The sequence below is a fragment of the Lindgomyces ingoldianus genome, assembly GCF_010093535.1.
Source record: "Lindgomyces ingoldianus strain ATCC 200398 unplaced genomic scaffold BDR25scaffold_12, whole genome shotgun sequence".
NCBI lineage: Eukaryota > Fungi > Ascomycota > Dothideomycetes > Pleosporales > Lindgomycetaceae > Lindgomyces > Lindgomyces ingoldianus.
The window spans coordinates 431,361-448,453 of NW_022985173.1; the positions used below are offsets into that span (position 1 = coordinate 431,361).

At 53.1% G+C, this 17,093-nt stretch overlaps 7 protein-coding genes across 7 annotated transcripts; 4 read left to right on the forward strand and 3 right to left on the reverse strand.

Moving 5' to 3' along the window:
* The first annotated feature begins 115 nt into the window (after nucleotides 1–115).
* On the forward strand, nucleotides 116–2,818 carry BDR25DRAFT_302839 (calcium dependent mitochondrial carrier protein-like protein). The gene is made up of 7 exons (XM_033689887.1): nucleotides 116–404; nucleotides 454–534; nucleotides 592–799; nucleotides 851–1,449; nucleotides 1,502–1,654; nucleotides 1,706–1,751; nucleotides 1,807–2,818. The coding sequence occupies exons 1-7, from the start codon at nucleotides 272–274 to the stop codon at nucleotides 2,324–2,326; spliced, it is 1,740 nt and encodes a 579-aa protein (XP_033548876.1). The 5' UTR covers nucleotides 116–271; the 3' UTR covers nucleotides 2,327–2,818.
* BDR25DRAFT_302840 (10 kDa heat shock protein, mitochondrial) lies at nucleotides 2,819–3,888 on the reverse strand. Its single transcript, XM_033689888.1, has 4 exons — nucleotides 3,595–3,888; nucleotides 3,318–3,545; nucleotides 3,146–3,204; nucleotides 2,819–3,095 (listed from the first exon to the last, which is right to left on the reverse strand). The coding sequence occupies exons 1-4, from the start codon at nucleotides 3,595–3,597 to the stop codon at nucleotides 3,071–3,073; spliced, it is 315 nt and encodes a 104-aa protein (XP_033548877.1). The 5' UTR covers nucleotides 3,598–3,888; the 3' UTR covers nucleotides 2,819–3,070.
* BDR25DRAFT_284472 (uncharacterized protein) lies at nucleotides 3,853–6,038 on the forward strand (the record flags this gene model as incomplete). The annotated part of the gene is made up of 3 exons (XM_033688118.1): nucleotides 3,853–4,091; nucleotides 4,157–4,327; nucleotides 4,381–6,038. The coding sequence occupies exons 1-3, from the start codon at nucleotides 3,920–3,922 to the stop codon at nucleotides 6,036–6,038; spliced, it is 2,001 nt and encodes a 666-aa protein (XP_033548878.1). The 5' UTR covers nucleotides 3,853–3,919.
* A 416-nt stretch (nucleotides 6,039–6,454) lies between these two features.
* Nucleotides 6,455–7,667, reverse strand: BDR25DRAFT_342071 (SNARE complex subunit). The gene is made up of 2 exons (XM_033693677.1): nucleotides 7,252–7,667; nucleotides 6,455–7,149 (listed from the first exon to the last, which is right to left on the reverse strand). The coding sequence occupies exons 1-2, from the start codon at nucleotides 7,440–7,442 to the stop codon at nucleotides 6,534–6,536; spliced, it is 807 nt and encodes a 268-aa protein (XP_033548879.1). The 5' UTR covers nucleotides 7,443–7,667; the 3' UTR covers nucleotides 6,455–6,533.
* BDR25DRAFT_353783 (uncharacterized protein) lies at nucleotides 7,495–10,298 on the forward strand (the record flags this gene model as incomplete). Its single annotated transcript, XM_033695210.1, has 9 exons — nucleotides 7,495–7,544; nucleotides 7,601–7,648; nucleotides 7,692–7,931; nucleotides 7,964–8,711; nucleotides 8,758–9,653; nucleotides 9,712–9,820; nucleotides 9,866–9,978; nucleotides 10,034–10,137; nucleotides 10,192–10,298. 9 exons carry the CDS (start codon nucleotides 7,495–7,497, stop codon nucleotides 10,296–10,298), a joined length of 2,415 nt encoding a protein of 804 aa, XP_033548880.1.
* Nucleotides 10,232–13,558, reverse strand: BDR25DRAFT_302843 (Het-C-domain-containing protein). Its single transcript, XM_033689889.1, has 4 exons — nucleotides 13,130–13,558; nucleotides 13,037–13,075; nucleotides 12,950–12,982; nucleotides 10,232–12,766 (listed from the first exon to the last, which is right to left on the reverse strand). The coding sequence occupies exons 1-4, from the start codon at nucleotides 13,331–13,333 to the stop codon at nucleotides 10,532–10,534; spliced, it is 2,511 nt and encodes an 836-aa protein (XP_033548881.1). The 5' UTR covers nucleotides 13,334–13,558; the 3' UTR covers nucleotides 10,232–10,531.
* A 1,602-nt stretch (nucleotides 13,559–15,160) lies between these two features.
* BDR25DRAFT_17747 (ankyrin) lies at nucleotides 15,161–17,008 on the forward strand. Its single transcript, XM_033684180.1, has one exon. The coding sequence runs from the start codon at nucleotides 15,282–15,284 to the stop codon at nucleotides 16,617–16,619; it is 1,338 nt and encodes a 445-aa protein (XP_033548882.1). The 5' UTR covers nucleotides 15,161–15,281; the 3' UTR covers nucleotides 16,620–17,008.
* The last annotated feature ends 85 nt before the right edge of the window (nucleotides 17,009–17,093 follow it).

Here is a 17,093-nt window from a genome sequence, read left to right on the forward strand (position 1 = left end):
GTGCAGCTCCCGAATGGCGGCGATTCCATGGCTCGGTGCCGCCGTCCCGATGTTTGCCGAGCTAGGCCCATTTAGGACCCCTCTTCAACCTTCAACATTCATCATAACGGCGCCCCGCTACCTTTCATCATTCCGGCGAAACCTATGGGTGCATGCCCTCTCACTACCATTCTGTCATCAATTCACTACGCCACCGTCTACAGACACGCCTTCGCTCGTGCGCCACCCCTCCCAGCCATGATAGACCACAGATAACGCACTCGCGAAGAAGATGGATACAGAAACCGCGAATGCCCAGGATCAGGACGCGCGGGTGGACGCACTCTGGGCTACACTCGATGAGCGTAAGCAGGGCAAGCTGGACATAGCTGCCCTCAAGAAAGGGCTGCGGAAGCTGGATCATCGTATGCCCGCGTACCTAGCCCTTCCCGCGGTAGCTAAGCCATGGCACAGCCCTGAAAAATGCGGATCATCTTCTCGACGAGGTGATGAAGACTGTCGATACCGACGGAGACGGGTGCATTCAGTACAACGGTCAGCGTTCGAGCAAAGTCACAATCATTGCCCTCCGTGGCTGACCCCGCGTTTAAGAATTTCGCACCTTCGTGCACCAGACAGAAAAGGAGCTCCTCGCACTGTTCAGGAGCATTGACTTCAACCATGACGGCAAGCTTTCGAAAGACGAGCTTCAAGCCGCCTTCAAACGAGCTGGCCTCGCTGTGCCTAGTTCTAAACTTGATAACTTCTTCCTCGAAGTTGATGCCAACCATGACGGGGTCATTAGCTTTGAGGAGTGGCGGTAAGTAGCCGTGGTGAAGGTAAATGATTATTCACTGATCAAACGATGAAGCGACTTTTTGCTGTTCATCCCAGCCACCGTGCCGAACCTGAAGGCGGTGCTGTCGTACTTCTCGGCGACAATGAAAGTGAATCTGGAGGGAGATGTACAGATTAGCGACGATTCGATCCAAGGTTTAGGTACTCCACAACAATTTCTTCGTACTCTCTTTGGTTCTTTACTTCTTGTCGCTAGAACGCCACCGCAGTCTTCCTTTCCACCCGATCAATCCAGCAGCTGCGAAATGTCTGAATTCGCTGCCTCCCCCGCGCAATCCCTCCCGCCACGCCCTGACCTTCATGACATTCACCTTCCCATCACGGAAGCGCAGAAAGGCCTCTGGCAGAGTTTCAAATCCATGCTGATTGCTTGCGTTCCCAATCCAGGCTATTTCGTGGCGGGAGGTCTTGCAGGAATTGTATCTCGCACTTCTACCGCCCCCCTCGACCGACTTAAAGTCTACCTTATCGCGCAAACGAGCGTCGCCCAAGAAGCTGTTTCGGCAGCAAAGTCTGGAACTGTCTTCCAAGCTGCCGTGAACGCCTGGAAGCCGATGGCTGTCGCCACGAGGGAGCTATGGCAGGCAGGCGGTATGCGCAGTCTTTACGCAGGTGAGTCGTAGTCGTGCTTTCATCCAGGCCTTGGGCGGGCTGACTCTACTAGGTAATGGCTTAAATGTGGTCAAAGTTATGCCAGAGTCAGCGATAAAGTTTGGCTCCTATGAGGCTGCGAAGCGGGTTTTTGCGAAGCTTGAAGGCCACAACGATCCGAACACGATCCACTCATGGTCCAAATTTGTCGCTGGCGGCGTTGGGGGTTCGTAACTGGCCGGCTCCTTCACCAAGGTGTTCTCACTGATTGTGGCAGGCATGATCTCGCAGTTCGCAGTCTATCCGATTGACACACTCAAATTGTAAGTTGACCAAGCGACCGAACGAGTCTGACCCTCGAATAACTCTGCCCCACAGCCGCATGCAATGCGAAACCGTCTCTGGAGGTTTGCACGGCAACAAGCTCATCATCGCTACCGCGAAGAAGATGTGGCGTAGCGGAGGCATCGTCGCATACTACCGTGGCCTTCCAATGGGCCTCTTCGGCATCTTTCCGTACGCAGCTCTTGATCTCGGCACGTTTGAGTACCTCAAGCGTGCAATTGCAACTCGCAATGCTAAGAAGCGCGGCTGCCATGAAGAGGATGCTGAGCCTGGAGGCTTCATGACCGCAGCAATCGGCGGTTTTTCAGGCGCCTTTGGAGCAAGCGCTGTCTATCCCCTCAATCTCCTCCGAACTCGACTGCAGAGCCAGGGCACCGTTCTACATCCACGAACTTACACTGGCATCGTGGATGTCACCCGCCAGACAATACAGGGCGAAGGAGTCAGGGGGCTCTTCAAAGGTCTTACTCCAAATCTTCTGAAGGTCGTTCCTGCGGTTTCCATCACCTACGTCGTCTATGATAAGTCGAAGAAGATGATAGGTATCCGCTGAAGCATTCGGCCCCATTCTCCATTTCTATAAAGCATGAAACTTTAGGTTCACTTGCAACTTTCTCGCCGTTCCAGCCCTATAACCTGAGAAGCCTACATCCAACCCGCCTCCATTCACCTTAAATGTCACGCGGCACTTTCAGCCTAAGCTGTGACGAGTGTATCACCACTCCGGTTTCCAATTGCACATAGAGATACCCCGTTCCATAAATTCACCTCTGAACAGGAGGCACGACGTTCCGACGACTAGAATTCTACCTCTCCGGCTGTGGCCTGTCTCCTACACTTTGCATCCCTGGGCTTTGGAGCGAGGCGTTTGGATCAAATCTTCCTAGGATAGATCATGACAGATGTTGCATATGTCCCCTGACCGACATATCGGATTGTCTAAGGAGGACGATTATTGGAGGCTGGGCTGGATAGTAGCATGTGTTGTATCGTAGACCAATCAATGAATACAAGCTTCTAATGCTAAAGTGCACGCATACGTTTCTTACAGAAGCTTAAGAGAGCGGAGATTTCTTTTTTTTATTATTCAGACCTCCTCCCTATCTTGCGGTTGTAGCTACATTTAGAGAACTCAATACGCTTTCAAAATCAGATGCCGAGGATGATACCAAGGGAACGCCGGCGGGGGATGCTAGCGTGTCATAAATGGGCTTGTGGTTTGGCGTGAGGTTCGTGGTGTTACAGGTAAGATACAGTGGGAGGTCGGCCAACGTCTAGTTCAGAAGCGAGAATGCGTTTACTCGTTGATCTTGGCCAGGAGTCTGCCATGGTGAGTGCTTGCGAGGACTTAGAGGGACAGGAATAGACGTACTCGTGGTCGCGGAAGAGGGAGTACTCCTCATCGCCGACTTTGATGGGGCTGCCACCGAACTACCGCGCATGTCTCGTCAGCAATCTACACATTCCCATGAACCTCAACATCCATTCTTCTCTCCCTCCTCCCAACCCAACCCAACCCTAACCTATTTTACGAATCAACTCACCTGTGGAATCAAAACCTTGTCTCCCGGCTGCACACTCGGCGCAATCCTCTGCCCATCCTTGTTCATGGCACCGGGACCCACGGCCAATACCTTCGCCTCGTTCAATTCCTTGACGGAGCTCTCGGGCAGGAAGATGCCGCCCGCGGTCTTAGTATCGGCTTTTATGCGCTGGACGAGAATGCGGTCTAGGAGAGGGGCGATGGAGCGGACGGATTTGAGGGCGGTGGACTGAGATAGTTAGTAAATGGCACTGGCTTGGGGGTGGAGTGGGAATTACCATTTTGAGAGGAGGAGATGTGAGGATTTTTGTAGAGGATAGATTTAAAGGGCTGCTGAGGGAAAGGAGCTGCAGGGTCAGGGTATACTGAGGAATTGGTGAGGAGATTCGAATTGGAGATGAAGTTTTCCAGATGATCTCGAACTTTCTGGGTTGGTCTGTGCGCCTGCAGGGATGGTCAAGCTCTGAGCATCAACCTCGGATCAATTAGTTTTGGCCATTTACACGCTCGTTCCTCTCCACACTTTCTTCGTGGACTATTGTGTTTTCTTGCACCAAGGCTTCGGAAGTGTGTCGAGCTTGGTTGCATGCCAGCGCTCCGTATATGCGGGGAAGCAATGTCCTCAGGTTGAGGAGATGTCTCCCCATCCACCGACATCATGTTTCGAGTCCACGGTGGTATAGCGCTTCCGCTGAGCCTATAAGCGATGAGGAGTTCTTAGAGGCGTGTAGGAGTGTGTATCCACGCAGGAAATGGCATCCTTGGCTGAAAATTGGTGTGTGATCGCCAGCTAGATGTAACCATTATGCTGGACGGATAGAACTAACAGAGATGTATTAGGTCTTGCGGTCAGCGGCGGCGTGGATTCTATGGCCCTTGTCACCCTGTATTCAAGAGCATTGCGGTCGAACACGCAGTTACCGAAGTGTCATGGGATAATTATCGATCATAGAGCTCGAGAAGAGAGCTCGGAAGAAGCGGAATGGGTTGCAGATCAATTGAGAACAAAATGTGAATTTTCAGCACTTGATATCCACAGCTTTGACACCGTTGACGTAGATTAGTTGATATTGACTCCTCAATCGTCAAGCTCGAATGGCCCAAAAACATTGATCTAAACGACACAAAGAGATTCGAAACCGAAGCCCGTACTCTTCGTTACCAAGCTTTAGGCCGAGCATGCAAAGACCATGATATAAGCTCTCTCCTGGTAGCACACCACGCTGACGATCAGGCGGAAACCATCCTTATGAGACTCATCAAAGGGAGATGGAGGTCGGGACTTCAGGGTATGCAAAGCGTGCAATCGATACCTGAATGCTATGGTATTTACGGAGTCCACAACAGTGGTGGTATCGAAAACGAAAGGACTAAAGACTTCAACCTGCCGCTCCCGATTGAGAAGGGAAAGATTGAAGTGCTGCGCCCGCTTCTTGGGTTTGAAAAGAGTCGCTTTATCGCAACATGCGAAGAGCACTGTACAAAATGGGTAGAAGACAAGACAAACCAGGACAAAACACTCACCTCCCGCAACGCTATCCGGCACATCCTGCGACATCACAAACTCCCTCAAGCGCTTACCCCTCGATCTCTAGTCTCCCTCGCCAACAACATGCAGTCACGCGTTAAATCGGAGCGCAAATTTGCAGAAACCCTCTTCAACAATGCGCCCATGCAACTCAACCTCCAAACCGGATCCCTCATTGTCCGCTTTCCCCACACGGCCGCCCTCCTTTCCCGTCCCATCATAACCGAGTCCGACAAAAGAGCCGCCCGAAACACGGCTACGCTGCTCCTCCACCGAGTCGCAGAACTCGTAAGCCCCAAAGAGTTCTCCACAATAGGTCAACTCGCCTCTGCCGTCGATAGAATCTGGCCATCTCTCACCATCGACTTTCCCGATAAAGCTAGCAAAAAAACACTGAACATAGAAGCCTTCTCCATGACCGGAATCCACTGGGCAAAATGGAACAAACCTAGCATATTCGGTCTCACGGGGACGCTCCAGGCCCATCATCCGTACGAATGGCATCTGTGGCGACAACCACCGCACGAGTACGAGCTCGAGGAAAAGTCGATCCGCATCCCGTCGTCCACAAAACGACCCGAGGAAGCGTGGAAATGGCATTTTTTTGATGGTCGGTACTGGATCCGTATAAGGAATAGGCTCCTTAGACAGGATCTTACGGTTAGGCATTTCACGGACCGGGATCTTGCGGAATTGGGTCAATCGGTGAACTTTGCAAGCGCAGAGGGAGATGCAGCCGAAAGTCGAGATCGAGATGGAAAACACCCAATGCAAAACGCAACTCGACGCCTCAGCCTAGTCGCCTCAGACTATGCCTTCATAAAAACTGCCCTGGGCCTCATAAAGCCGCACCCCCTGCGCCGCACGCTTCCTGCTATCTTCACTAAGTCTCTCGGCAAGGATGTGCTGATTGGCTTGCCTACCCTTGACTGGGCAATAACCGACGCCGCGTTTGCGGTCCGGTTCTGGGACCGGATTCATGCGCCCTGGGAAGTGAGGTATAAGAATGTTGATATGGGGAAGAAGTCGTTGAAGAAGTCGGTTGCGAGGGGGATACGGAGGAGAGATGTCCTTGATGTTATGAGGGGGGCGCAGCAGGGGTTTATGTGGATGCGGGATGAAGATTTGGAGGGGAAGGGGAAGGTTGGAGGTGGAGGGAAGGAGAGGAAAGATAAGCTAGGTTTTATCAGGTAAAATGACGTCTCCACCAGGAGAAGACTTATAGTTTGAGTGAATACAGCTTCACATGAAGTTTATGTATGCGAAGTATTGAAGAACGGCAGTGCTTGTCGACTTACAGAACATAACCAGAATCTAGAGAGACACAAAGGAAAAGGCGTGGATGAGACTTTCGACAGCAAGCCTCCAGTTAGTGACGCACAGACCTAAATATCGTCCGGCCCAATAGCCAGCCTACATGCTCCCAAAACGCCAACGCCATTTATGCTCCAGTATCATACCTCCCGTAAACTCCCTCCCCATGGATGCCCATACATCCTGTTCACCCGTTTAGTTTCGCAGGTGCTTCCCCCTCCACCATCTCATCCTCGTCCTCATCCATTCATCCCCGCCCACACCCATTCATCCCCGCCCACACCCATTCATCCCCACCCATTCACCCCCATTTATCACCACCATTCATCACCACCGATTCACCACCGGCCATTCATTCCCACACACTCACAGCTCTTATTTTGTAATAACAATCAAAAGCACCAAAATAACAATCAACGCCACAATAATTGTCAAACTCCAATTCTCCCTCGCCTTCCTACCAATCCTGTCCAGCCTCCCCCTCGCGCGCCGAAACTGCGCCGCATGTCGATCAACCCCTTCATCGACCTCATCAAGCAAGAGCACGTGCCCATCTAGCTCGTCGCCAATCTGCATGCTCAACTCGCGCTGCCGTCCAATGCTTTCACCGAGTCGGTCCAGCTGGTCGTCCTGCTCTTGGATGACTTGGCTGTGGTAGATGTGGATTTGCTCATTCGAGAGCGAGGACTGGTCTGGGTGGTCGGCATCGGAGGGGTCGTCGCGGTAGGGGAATAGAGCGGCGCGGTTGGGGTCCTCTGGGGAGTTGGAGCGGGGGGGGGAGGACCCTGATGGGTTGTCGCTGAAACGCACAGATTTGCTGACTTGGCGGGGTTTCTTTTGGGCCGCCGAGGTGAAGTCAGAGATGAGGGAGGGGTTGTTGGGGGTCATGAGGGTGGGAGAGTTGGTACTGGCGGTGGTAGGGTTGCTAGTGAATTGGGACGCCAGGTCGGAGAGTTGGGTGCGCAGACGGGGGAGTTGCGATGATATGGCGCTGGGAGAGGGTTAGCGGAGGGGATTGTGGGGTTGGTGGCTACGGACGGGGGCATCCGTGGGAGCAGGGAGTGGCGGGGATTAGTAGAGAGGGTAGGCATACTCATCCGGCCTGTCCTCGACCTGCGATTCCAGAGCCTCGATGCCAGAGCGCAGTTGGTCGAGCGAACGGGATATCTGGCCGTCTTGGGAGTTTGGGGAGAGACGGAGGGAAATTGCTCGCTGCCGCTCTAAGAGTGAGAGCTTAATGTGGTCTGCTAGGAGGAAGAGCTGGGGGGGGTTCGTTGTCGACATTGCGGCGGAGCTGTTTTCTTCCTGGGGGGAGTCGTCGCTGGAGAGTACCGAGATGGAGGTAGCGGGCGCAGAGGTGGCCAGAGGCGGCAGAGGAGGCAACTGGTCGGGCAGAAAGGGGCAGGCTGCAAGACTGTGCTAGGGTGTTGAGGACAACTCAGTATTAGATGTCTTAGAAGTTTGGTGGTTAGGGTTCCGCTGTTCCTCTCGTCCTCTGGTACCTAGAGGTGCCGCTGACGGCTGATGTCGAAGCCACCCCGGGGCAGATGCATGTCAGTCCCGTGACCGGTGGCTTGGCCCTGCGGCGATCGGAGCGAGGAAGCGCATGCCAATTGATGTCTCGCATTTCTGCATCTGCACGACAACAGCGAGGTCCAGTGCTGGTGCCCGCATGAGTTGTTCCTTTCTTTTTGGGCGCTCGAGGCAACGCGAAACATGCACTCACTCCGTCCACGACTCCCAGCAACCCTCCATTAACGTGTTTAAATACCTGTCCCTCCCCGTCCTCGTTGCTCTTTACCGAGCCTCCACTTCACTCCACCGCTCCTCTCTCCCATGTCGTCGCCGTCACCCATCCCGCCGCCAAATGGCCGGCGGGGCTCGCGGGCCTCCAGCACGGCAGGCCTTGCAGCCCCAAGCAGCAACAGCAACAGCCTGAACGTCGCCTCAGAGCCGTCAGACTTGCTCGTGGTCGGTGGTCCTCCTAGTAGCCCTTCACCGTTGGCTCTCAGAGCATCCAACTCACCCTCGTCGAAGCATCGAAAGACCCGCGTCGCCAAAATATCCCCCGACGTCCACCTGCTCGAGTACGTCTCCCCCTGCGACAGCAACCTCGTCTGCCTCATCTGTCACTCGCCCTTCGACAAGCCCGTTCGCCTCGCCTGCGACCATTACTTCTGCGCCGACTGCCTGCAGCATGCCTGGAACGCCCAGCACGATGGCCACAGGACTTGTCCGACGTGTCGGAGTGGGGTCGACCCCGCCAACGACCCGTTGCCTGTGCCGCGGATATTGGAGACGATGCTGGACGAGCTCGTCGTCAAGTGTCCGAATACCAAGTCAGGATGTAATTGGGTGGATCAGCGTGCCAATGTCCACGACCACGTCCTGCTCTACTGCGAGTACACGCTCGTCGAGTGCCCGTCCCACGATTGTCGTCTGCCCATCTCCCAGAAGGACTTCCACAAGGGCTGTCTGCATTACACTGTCAGCTGCGAGCACTGTCATACCTCGTTGATGAGGAAGGACCTAGAGGTATGTGCCATTGTTTCAGTTTCGGCTTGACCCTATTAAATAGTTGCTTGTACAGGAACACCAGAAGACGACTTGCCCCAATCGGGCCACCTCATGTCCCCACTGCTGCGAGGAACTACTTCGAGTTGACCTCAGGGCCCACGTTAAGGATGTCTGTGCAAAGGCCATCGTTCCATGTCCTGGCACAATCGTTGGCTGTACCTTCACCGCCGAGCGGATCGAGGTCGTGGGGCACGGGCAGAGTTGCCCGATGGCGACAATGGCACCTCATTTCCGAGACCAGCAAGCTCGAATCGAGAGGAACGAAGCTAGGTTGGAGCCCCTGGCCCGGAAAGTAGGAATCCTCGAAGACGGTCTCTCAAACATCACAAATATGCTCTATCCGGCCAACGCCAATGACTCGTCCTTCCCTGTCACCAACCCCCTGGACCCCAACAACTCCGATTCCTTCCCACCTGCACCTCTGGTGCCGACGCCAGACTTCCGCCTCCCGCCAGCTTCATTTCCACCCGTCCCACCATCCGCCACTGACCAATCCCAAACCACCTTCAACAACCCCACTCAGCCTCCCTTCGACTCCCAAGTCCACCACCTCCTGACGTTACACGATTCTCTCCGAGACGAGGTCTCCCGGATCGCCAACGCACTCACCGACCTAGAAGGCCGCACCAACATGATGATCATCAACGAAAACCAACGGGTCAAAGACGAAATGCTGCATACCAATGCCGCTATCAATGGCATGCGCATGCAGTTACACTGGCTGATGAGTGCGACGCTGCAACAGCGCACGGCGAATTCTGCCGGTAGTTCAACGGCTGGAAGAGCGGCTAGTGGTGGAAGTGCCAGCGCGAGTGGAAGCTCCGGCACGCAAGGGACCGGCACCAGGTCAGCCCCTGGTGCTACGCTGCAAGCGCCGATGAGGAGACTAAGCGATTCTATTAGGCAAGTAACCAAGTTGTGAGAGAGGGGGTGATGCAGGGCAAACGACTCTCTCTGTCCTGTGTCGCAATTGCAGACTCTCGACTACTGTGGGTGTCTCAAGGCTTTGTACGACTAACGAATATGAATTGACGAAAAGTGGGGTTTTTTGGGGTTCTGGCGTTTGTAAAGAAGGAAGTGAATGGGTCACATGTGTTTCAGATAATGGGACCTGGAACGATCCTCTTTAGCACAGGCGGGTTTTTTGTTCAAGCGGAGTTTCACGAAAAGCGGTTCTGGCTGTGGGTGTTACGGCAATACCCCCTTCTACTACCATGAGTATGGGAGCGTGCAAAAGTATTTTGTCTCGAGATTACTATTTTTAGGGAGTGGAGTGTGGATGGAATGTGGTGGACAAGCGTAGGAGGAAGAGGTGAAAAGTGTTTTAGACGAAGTAAAAGATATCCAAATAGTTTATCGAAAGTCGAGAGAGCTTCAAGTGTGATGGTGGACTTTGGGAAGAGTTGAGTAGCTGAAGTTAGTATTCATATCATACTATATCACATGTATTTGTGAGCTTTCTTCTGTTCTGGGAGCGGAAAGATTCGTGAGGTTCATTTATATCCTACTCCCACCTATCCATCCATCTGCGCCCCCCTCGGCACGGAAACCCGCCTATCTTAGAGAAAGGAAACACCCCGACAGTTGGAGAAGATTAGAGAAATATCTACCTACCTAATTTACCCCATCCCTCGGACTTCCTTGCACTAGAACATCCAAAACATGGATAGATTCGACTAACATAGAACTAGGCAGAAGCCTGCGTCCTCTCCCAACTCCGCCAAATCCCGGCAACTAGCCCACCCAGCAGTTCAAATACACGTCTTGAATGAAGTATACCAATCACGCTCCAAAAATTACCAACCTGAGCTCCCACCGCCAGATCCCCACGCCCTTCCTGCCCCTTCCTGCTGTTGTCCTTGTCCTTGTCCCTGTCCCTGTCCATACCCTCCATACCCCCCCACTCCAGCATCATAACCCCCAGCCGCTGGCGGTGCGCCAGCTCCGCCAGAGTAATCCTCGTACCCCTGCTGGTAAGCCGTCGGCACCGTATACGCGGGCTCTGCGCCCTGTCCGCCTGAATATTGTCCATGGCCCCAAGCGTCGCCGCTGGGAGCAGGTGCATCGTACGTGTATCCTTCAGTCGATTGACCTTCGGCGTACGAGGATTGGTATGGCTGGAACGAGCCCCAGTTTGAAGCGGGGAGGCCGGGAGAGGGTTGGGGGGAGTATCCTTGGTTTGGATCTTGTGCGTAGGGGTCACCGGATGAAGAGGGCCGACCGAAGTCGTCGCCGACTTCTCGCGGACGGCCGGTGGAGAGGAGGTTGAAGCCTGGACTTAATTTTTGGCCGAGTCCGCCGGGGAGGTTTGATGTTAGGGAACCGAGAAGATTGCCGCCGCCGCCGCCTCCAGATCCAGAGTGAGCATGCCCGCCGCCGCCTCCCGAGTGTCCTCCATGGCCGTGGCTCTGACCTCCGCCATAGGAACCAAAACCCGCGTTTCCATGTCCGCCGTGGCCGTGCGTGTGGTCGTTTTGCCCGCTGTGATTCTTACCCGCGCGGACCGATTCCGAGCTCAGGATATTGTTCAGACTATGTCCATGATCCGGTCGCTTATCAACCCATCTCTTAACAACATCGAACATGTTCCGGTGAATTTCGGACCTTTGATCCCGGATCGCAGGATGGTGGAACACCTGGACGCAATCATTCAAGACTTGGTCAACTGGAACATCAGGATGGTCCCACGCGTACACAACGCGCGGTGCCACGAACTGCAGGATAGCCGTCGCAACTTGACCAGCGGGTTCGTTGAGGATGTTGGAAAAGTGGTCTTTACTGAGCATCGAATGAGTGGGGTTCGTCGAATACACGTCCGTCCAGGGTTCGAATTGATGCTTGCCACTGCTCTCTACTAACGCCGAAGACGAAAGCTTGAGTTGCTGTGACGCAGCTGTAATGATGGGCTGGACGAAAGGCGCGAGCAGGGACAGCACGAAGAGCGTTACACGCTCAGTGATGGTTTCGATGAGTTTTTCGAGTCCGGGAATTTTGGACACGATAGCGGAGATGGACCGCACGACTTTGTCGCGGAATTCGAGGATCGGGTAGATCCTAGGGATCACGGTCGAGGGATCGAGGTTTGTACCTGGGATGTCGGGGCCTGGTGGGCCACCGACGGAGCCCGGAGGGGCGTCGAAGGTCATGGGTTGTTGGTATCCTCCATGTTGCCCATGTTGAGGTGGTCCGGCTCGTGAGCTGCTGTAGGCGTCGTAGCCTCCACCAATGCCGCGTTGAGCATTCGCATTAGCCTGGGCATCGGAAGATGCTTTCAGAGAGAGCGCTTCTTGGATAAGATTACCAGTTCCAGGTACTTTGCTTAAGGCATCGCAAAGCGAACCACAGGGGTCTCCACCTCCACCCCCTTTGGTATTGGTGGTCAGCCCTGCGGCATCAGAGAGCGCAGTATTCACCTCATCAACTTCGGATTGCGTGAAATGATCCGTGGCCTCTCCTAGCACCGAATGGAAGAAATCTACGCCACCAAACGTCCCTGTGACCAATGGAAACACGTGCTTTCCATGCAGGTTGATCTGTGTCTGAATTCCAGTGTGCGGGAATACATTATTGAATCCGAGCTCTCGGAGGGCAAGCTCCGTATAGTTAGTGTGAGCTCCGAAATCTTCAAGACAATGGAGACCCTGTCCCAGACACCGCAATGCCTCAGCAAGATCTTGATCACGCCCACGCTGGCCAGACGGACCGTGAGTGTACATTCTGCCAAAATGAATGGCGCGGGCAAAGGAAAACTTGACGTAGCCACTCGAAGTTGCCCAGCCGCCACGTTCATTTGCGATGTAGTTTTTCATGCCGGTTTGAGGGTCCACGGCCAACTCATCGTTCGTGACAGGGCCACGAAGGCGAGCGTCGAATTTCCGGGCGTCGAGGTTGTCGGCGTAGTCCTTGGGGTTGTCAATGTGCTCTTCTGGTCGGTAGACTCCCAGACGGTCGGCTGTGACTTCGAATTCCCCCGTGGCATAGCCGAAAGACATGAAGGAGAGGATCCAGACTAGGACTCGGATAGTTTCAGCCTGGGCGAAGGGTTAGGACTCGGCTTGATCATAGAACTTGTCGGAATATCAGCAGTATAGCTTTGGTCCGCCAAGCCTCTTCCTAGGAATAGAAAGATGGTTAAAGGGATGTAGACTTCTATCACAAAACAGACTTTGCCAGCTGATATCCCGCGATATGTACCAATATACAATAGAACTCACTTGAACGCTTTTGAGTGTACCAACGTCAACCGCCTATATACGATTAGTAATGAAGCTCTTCAATTATTTGTACCACTGGAAGCTCACCTGACTGTAGTCTCGGAGCCAATTTCCAAAATAGACGCGCTGTTCACGAAGGTCAGCTTCCTAACTAGCTACTGTTCAAAGAGGTCACTGTACCTTAATCATCATAGAGTTCCACTTGTGACCGCGCAGACACGCAACAGTCGCTAGCATATCTTCGATGTCTCCATGGCGCCAGTTTCGACCTTCAATCTTGGAGATAGACGCAATATTACCGGCGCCAAAAGCTTCAGCTTTGCCTGGCAAGAGAACAAGCAAAGCTATCGCAAGCAGCAAGACATACTTCCCCGAGATAGCCATTTCAACAGTAGCGAGAAAAAGCAGATTCAGAAAGTGTAGTGGAGAGAGTTGAAAGAAGCTAAGAGGGAGTAAAGAAGTCGAAGCTGTCGTTGCAAAAGTTGGTCATTCGGGCCAGTCAGCCGTGACGTTAACGCCGCTTCTGTGGCGGTGCGATTTGTGGCTCCACTATGATTCCCGCCGCTTAAGCAAGCTGCATTCGCCCACCAGTTCCTTTCTTGATTGAAGATGATTTCGCTGCATCATGCTATGATTACGGCACGCAGTCAATTACCTTGCAGCGCCACGATACTGGAGCAAGTTCCAATGTACGAGGCTGAGCTTGCACATAGTAAAAGTCGTCTGCGCCACTACCCCTCCTTACCCCGCTAAACCCTACTCAGTCATGATAACACGAGAGTTCAGCTGAGGTCTGCCGTTCGCTGCTTACTTGACTGGTCTCAGGCTGAAGCTTGTCTGGCCAGTGCTGGCCAATAGTGTATAATGCTCCAGCTCTCGTCGATGCAGCAGGGCAACACCGCTTTAGGCGGCCGCCTACTGCTGCCTTCCTCTCACCCACCTTCTTCAAAGTAACTGTCCAGCGTCCTTCCATCACTCTCATCATTTCCATTACTTCCATCATTCTACCGTTATCTCATCTTAAACCCCGTCATATATAACCTCATCCTCGCCCATCCCCGCTCTGATCTTAGCGAGCTTCCTCCAGCACTGAGAGCCGTCGAGAGCTGCTCACGTGCTTCATAGCAACTATGGCTTCCACTAATTCATCTAAAGATATCACCGCTGCAATGGGGAACCTGACTTTTGGAGATTTGAATGAAGATATCAATTCTATCCGAACTGATTTCCGGCTTGGCCAACACTATCCGACAAGGCTGAGTGAAATCGGCGAAGAGGACGATGCGAGCTCCTGTGGGTCATGGCAAGACGTATCGGACTCTGGTGAGAATGTAGTAGCCTTGGAGGAGGAGCAGAGCGACAAGGCTGTAAGCATAGAGTACGAGCAGAGCGGGAAAATCACCGAGCCCTCCACTGATGACTGTAAGGCCTTCTTCAAGGCCGCCATCCACGGGGATATCGACATGCTCCAGGAAAAGCTAGATCGAGGTGTCGACATTGAAGGAGAGACCACAAAAGGCTTTACAGCACTTGTGATAGCCATCATGGAGATCCAAGTCGATGCTGTCAAGTTCCTCCTTCAAAAAGGAGCGGATCCCAGTCACCGCTCCAGAGGGTTGCCTCCCATGGTGCACGCCCTTACAAGAGTCCGACATGCGACCGAGCTCATGCAGGTGCTTCTTGACCATGGTGTTAATCTGAACACGATCTCCGGTCCGGACAACAAGGATGTTTTGCACTGGGCTGCATCGGAGGGCGAACGAAAAGCAGTTGAGTTCCTAATTAGTAGAGGTATGGATTTGGAGAAGAGATGTCGCCGAGGACGCACTCCACTCCTACTTGCCGCCGAATGTGGCCATACGGAGGTTGCAAAGATTTTGTTGCAGCACGGCGCGAATTTGGACGTGCGAAGCGACAATGGCGGTACTCCCCTCATCTGGTCCGCTTCGAATGACCATGCGGAGACGGTCAAGCTATGGTTGGAACATGAGGTGGACATCAATGCCACAGACAACTGCGGACTAAGTACGAATCCTCCTATATTTTCTGCAGTTGGCGCCTACTACGGGACATGAGCATGAAAGATCTGCACTGTCAAATCTCTTACTAGGTTTAGGGAGACAGTTGGCTTCCTGTAGACTCCTGATCTATTCTAAGCGTCCCTCGTTCAGTGGCAGGTGACTATACCCAGTATTTCCTCTAACTAACAGCTCGACTAGGTGCCGTCTTCCTCGCTAGCCACTTTGGGTGTCTTCAGAGTGTCAAGGTTCTACTTGGTAAGGGTGCGGATGCTTCTCTTCTTAGCAAAGAACCTTCCAACTTCTCGCCTATCATGGCAGCAGCCTGTAAAGGCCACTCGGAAGTCATCCAAGTCCTCATTGAGCATGGCTGTAACCTTAATGTTCAAAACAACGCTGGCGAGGATGCGCTCGACCTGGCCATAAGTGACCGAAAGATTGAAGCTGTTCGAGTTCTGCTCGGCGCAATGGGCGGCGCAGACTATCCAAAAGACAGTGTCTCTCTTCAACTAGCTTTGGCAAACAATTACACTACTATGAAGGCGATTACATCGGTGGCGTCAATCATGTACCCCTCTGCTAGGAATGGATGCGAAAATCCCGGGAAATTCGCTTGGATGGTCTGGGCTCTTGAAGAAGGTGGTGCGCTGGTAAAGCAACGAGCTATGCGTAAGATGCTGCACGCTGCTCTTGAAGACCAGGACGTTGAGTGGGTAAAGGCCCTCGCTGAACAGGGCTGCGATATGACTGCGCTTCTCGAGTCTGGCCACACACCATTTACCTTCGCAGTCGGCCATCGTAATACCGAGGTAATTCAAGTGCTTCTGAATTACGACGCAGACCCCAACAAACCGAATGCAGATGGTTTTACGGCGCTCGACTATGCTGTCAATGAGATGAAAGATGGAAACGACGTTGAAATAGTAGACATCCTGCTCAAGAGCTTCCGATGCCGCATCAACATGGGCAACAACCCGGCCGATACAGTTTTCTCATATGTTCTAACCAGGGCGGAAGAATGGGGATCTAAAGCCGATGACCTTGCCATCCGCATGTTGGCGTCTGTGCAAGACATCAACGAGGATAGGGATTCAGTTGGCTGCACTTTGCTCCATGTTGCCACTCTTCGCGAGCGAGAAGATTTCATCGACCTTTTACTCCGGCGCGGAGCTGACCTTGAGACTACCGACGAGTGTGGTGTCACACCACTGATTCTTGCAACCCAGCACAGTCCAAGAATGATACCCCTCCTCATCGAACGCGGAGCAAACGTCAATGCCAAATACAAGGCCAATGCTGGTGTCTTGGCTGCTGCCGCTGCACAAGGGAGCGTAGAGTCTCTGGAGTTTCTTGTCAATTATGGGCTCGACATCGAAGTTAAGACAGAGAAGGGTTATCCTCCACTGGCATGTGCATTAACTTGGGCCCAAGAAGACGCCGCGCTGTTTTTGATAGAGCAAGGGGCTGATGTTCACTGGAAGACAAATAACAAGGAGCAAACTGCGTTGCATTTTGCCGCCAAACAGACGCTTGAACACGTTGTCGAGGAGCTTCTCAAGCGGGATGTGAAAGTCAATGTCACGGATAGTGAAGGCTGGACTCCTTTACACGAGGTTAATATCATTCTCCCTCGGATTTTCTCCAGTTATTAACAACTTCAGGCATGTGCAACTGGCAACCCCAAAATCGTCGGCATGCTTCTCGATGCAGGAGCTGATATTGAAGCGGAGCTTCCTAACAAAGACCGACCCTTACATGTCGCACTCATCAACGAGCGAGAAGAAATTGCCGAACTACTCCTAACGAAGGGCGCGGATACTATTGAACGAGCATCTAAATTACGGAGTCCACTTCATCTCGCCGCTGAGTACGGTCTCCAAAGAGCCGCCCTCCTTCTCTTGGACAAGGGGTGTTCAACCGAAGCCGTCGATGAAGAGTCTTGGACACCCCTCTGCTGTTGTGGCTTCTCAGATGTAGTCCGAGTTCTCATTGACCACGGCGCAAATGTGGATTATGCCGATAAAGATAATTGGACGCCTCTACACCAAGCAGTCTCGAACGAAGATTTCTTGACTGCGCACATGTTATTGCGAGCTGGCGCGAAGATTGATGTTCGGACGACTGAC

Bases quoted from the DNA above. Each gene is read 5' to 3' on its own strand.
- BDR25DRAFT_302843 (XM_033689889.1), bottom strand. From the start codon at position 13,333: ATGGCTATCTCGGGGAAGTATGTCTTGCTGCTTGCGATAGCTTTGCTT. The intron at 13,076-13,129 runs GTACAGTGACCT...CTTCGTGAACAG, and splicing joins GGAACTCTATGATGATTAAG to CGCGTCTATTTTGGAAATTG. The intron at 12,983-13,036 runs GTGAGCTTCCAG...AATCGTATATAG, and splicing joins GGCTCCGAGACTACAGTCAG to GCGGTTGACGTTGGTACACT.
- BDR25DRAFT_17747 (XM_033684180.1), top strand. From the start codon at position 15,282: ATGGCAGCAGCCTGTAAAGGCCACTCGGAAGTCATCCAAGTCCTCATT.
- BDR25DRAFT_302840 (XM_033689888.1), bottom strand. The intron at 3,205-3,317 runs GTGAGTTGATTC...CATGCGCGGTAG, and splicing joins ACAAGGTTTTGATTCCACAG to TTCGGTGGCAGCCCCATCAA. The intron at 3,096-3,145 runs GTACGTCTATTC...TCACCATGGCAG, and splicing joins TCCCTCTTCCGCGACCACGA to ACTCCTGGCCAAGATCAACG.
- BDR25DRAFT_302839 (XM_033689887.1), top strand. From the start codon at position 272: ATGGATACAGAAACCGCGAATGCCCAGGATCAGGACGCGCGGGTGGAC. The intron at 1,450-1,501 runs GTGAGTCGTAGT...TGACTCTACTAG, and splicing joins TATGCGCAGTCTTTACGCAG to GTAATGGCTTAAATGTGGTC. The intron at 1,655-1,705 runs GTTCGTAACTGG...TGATTGTGGCAG, and splicing joins TGTCGCTGGCGGCGTTGGGG to GCATGATCTCGCAGTTCGCA.
- BDR25DRAFT_342071 (XM_033693677.1), bottom strand. From the start codon at position 7,442: ATGTCGACAACGAACCCCCCCCAGCTCTTCCTCCTAGCAGACCACATT. The intron at 7,150-7,251 runs GTATGCCTACCC...ACCCTCTCCCAG, and splicing joins GTCGAGGACAGGCCGGATGA to CGCCATATCATCGCAACTCC.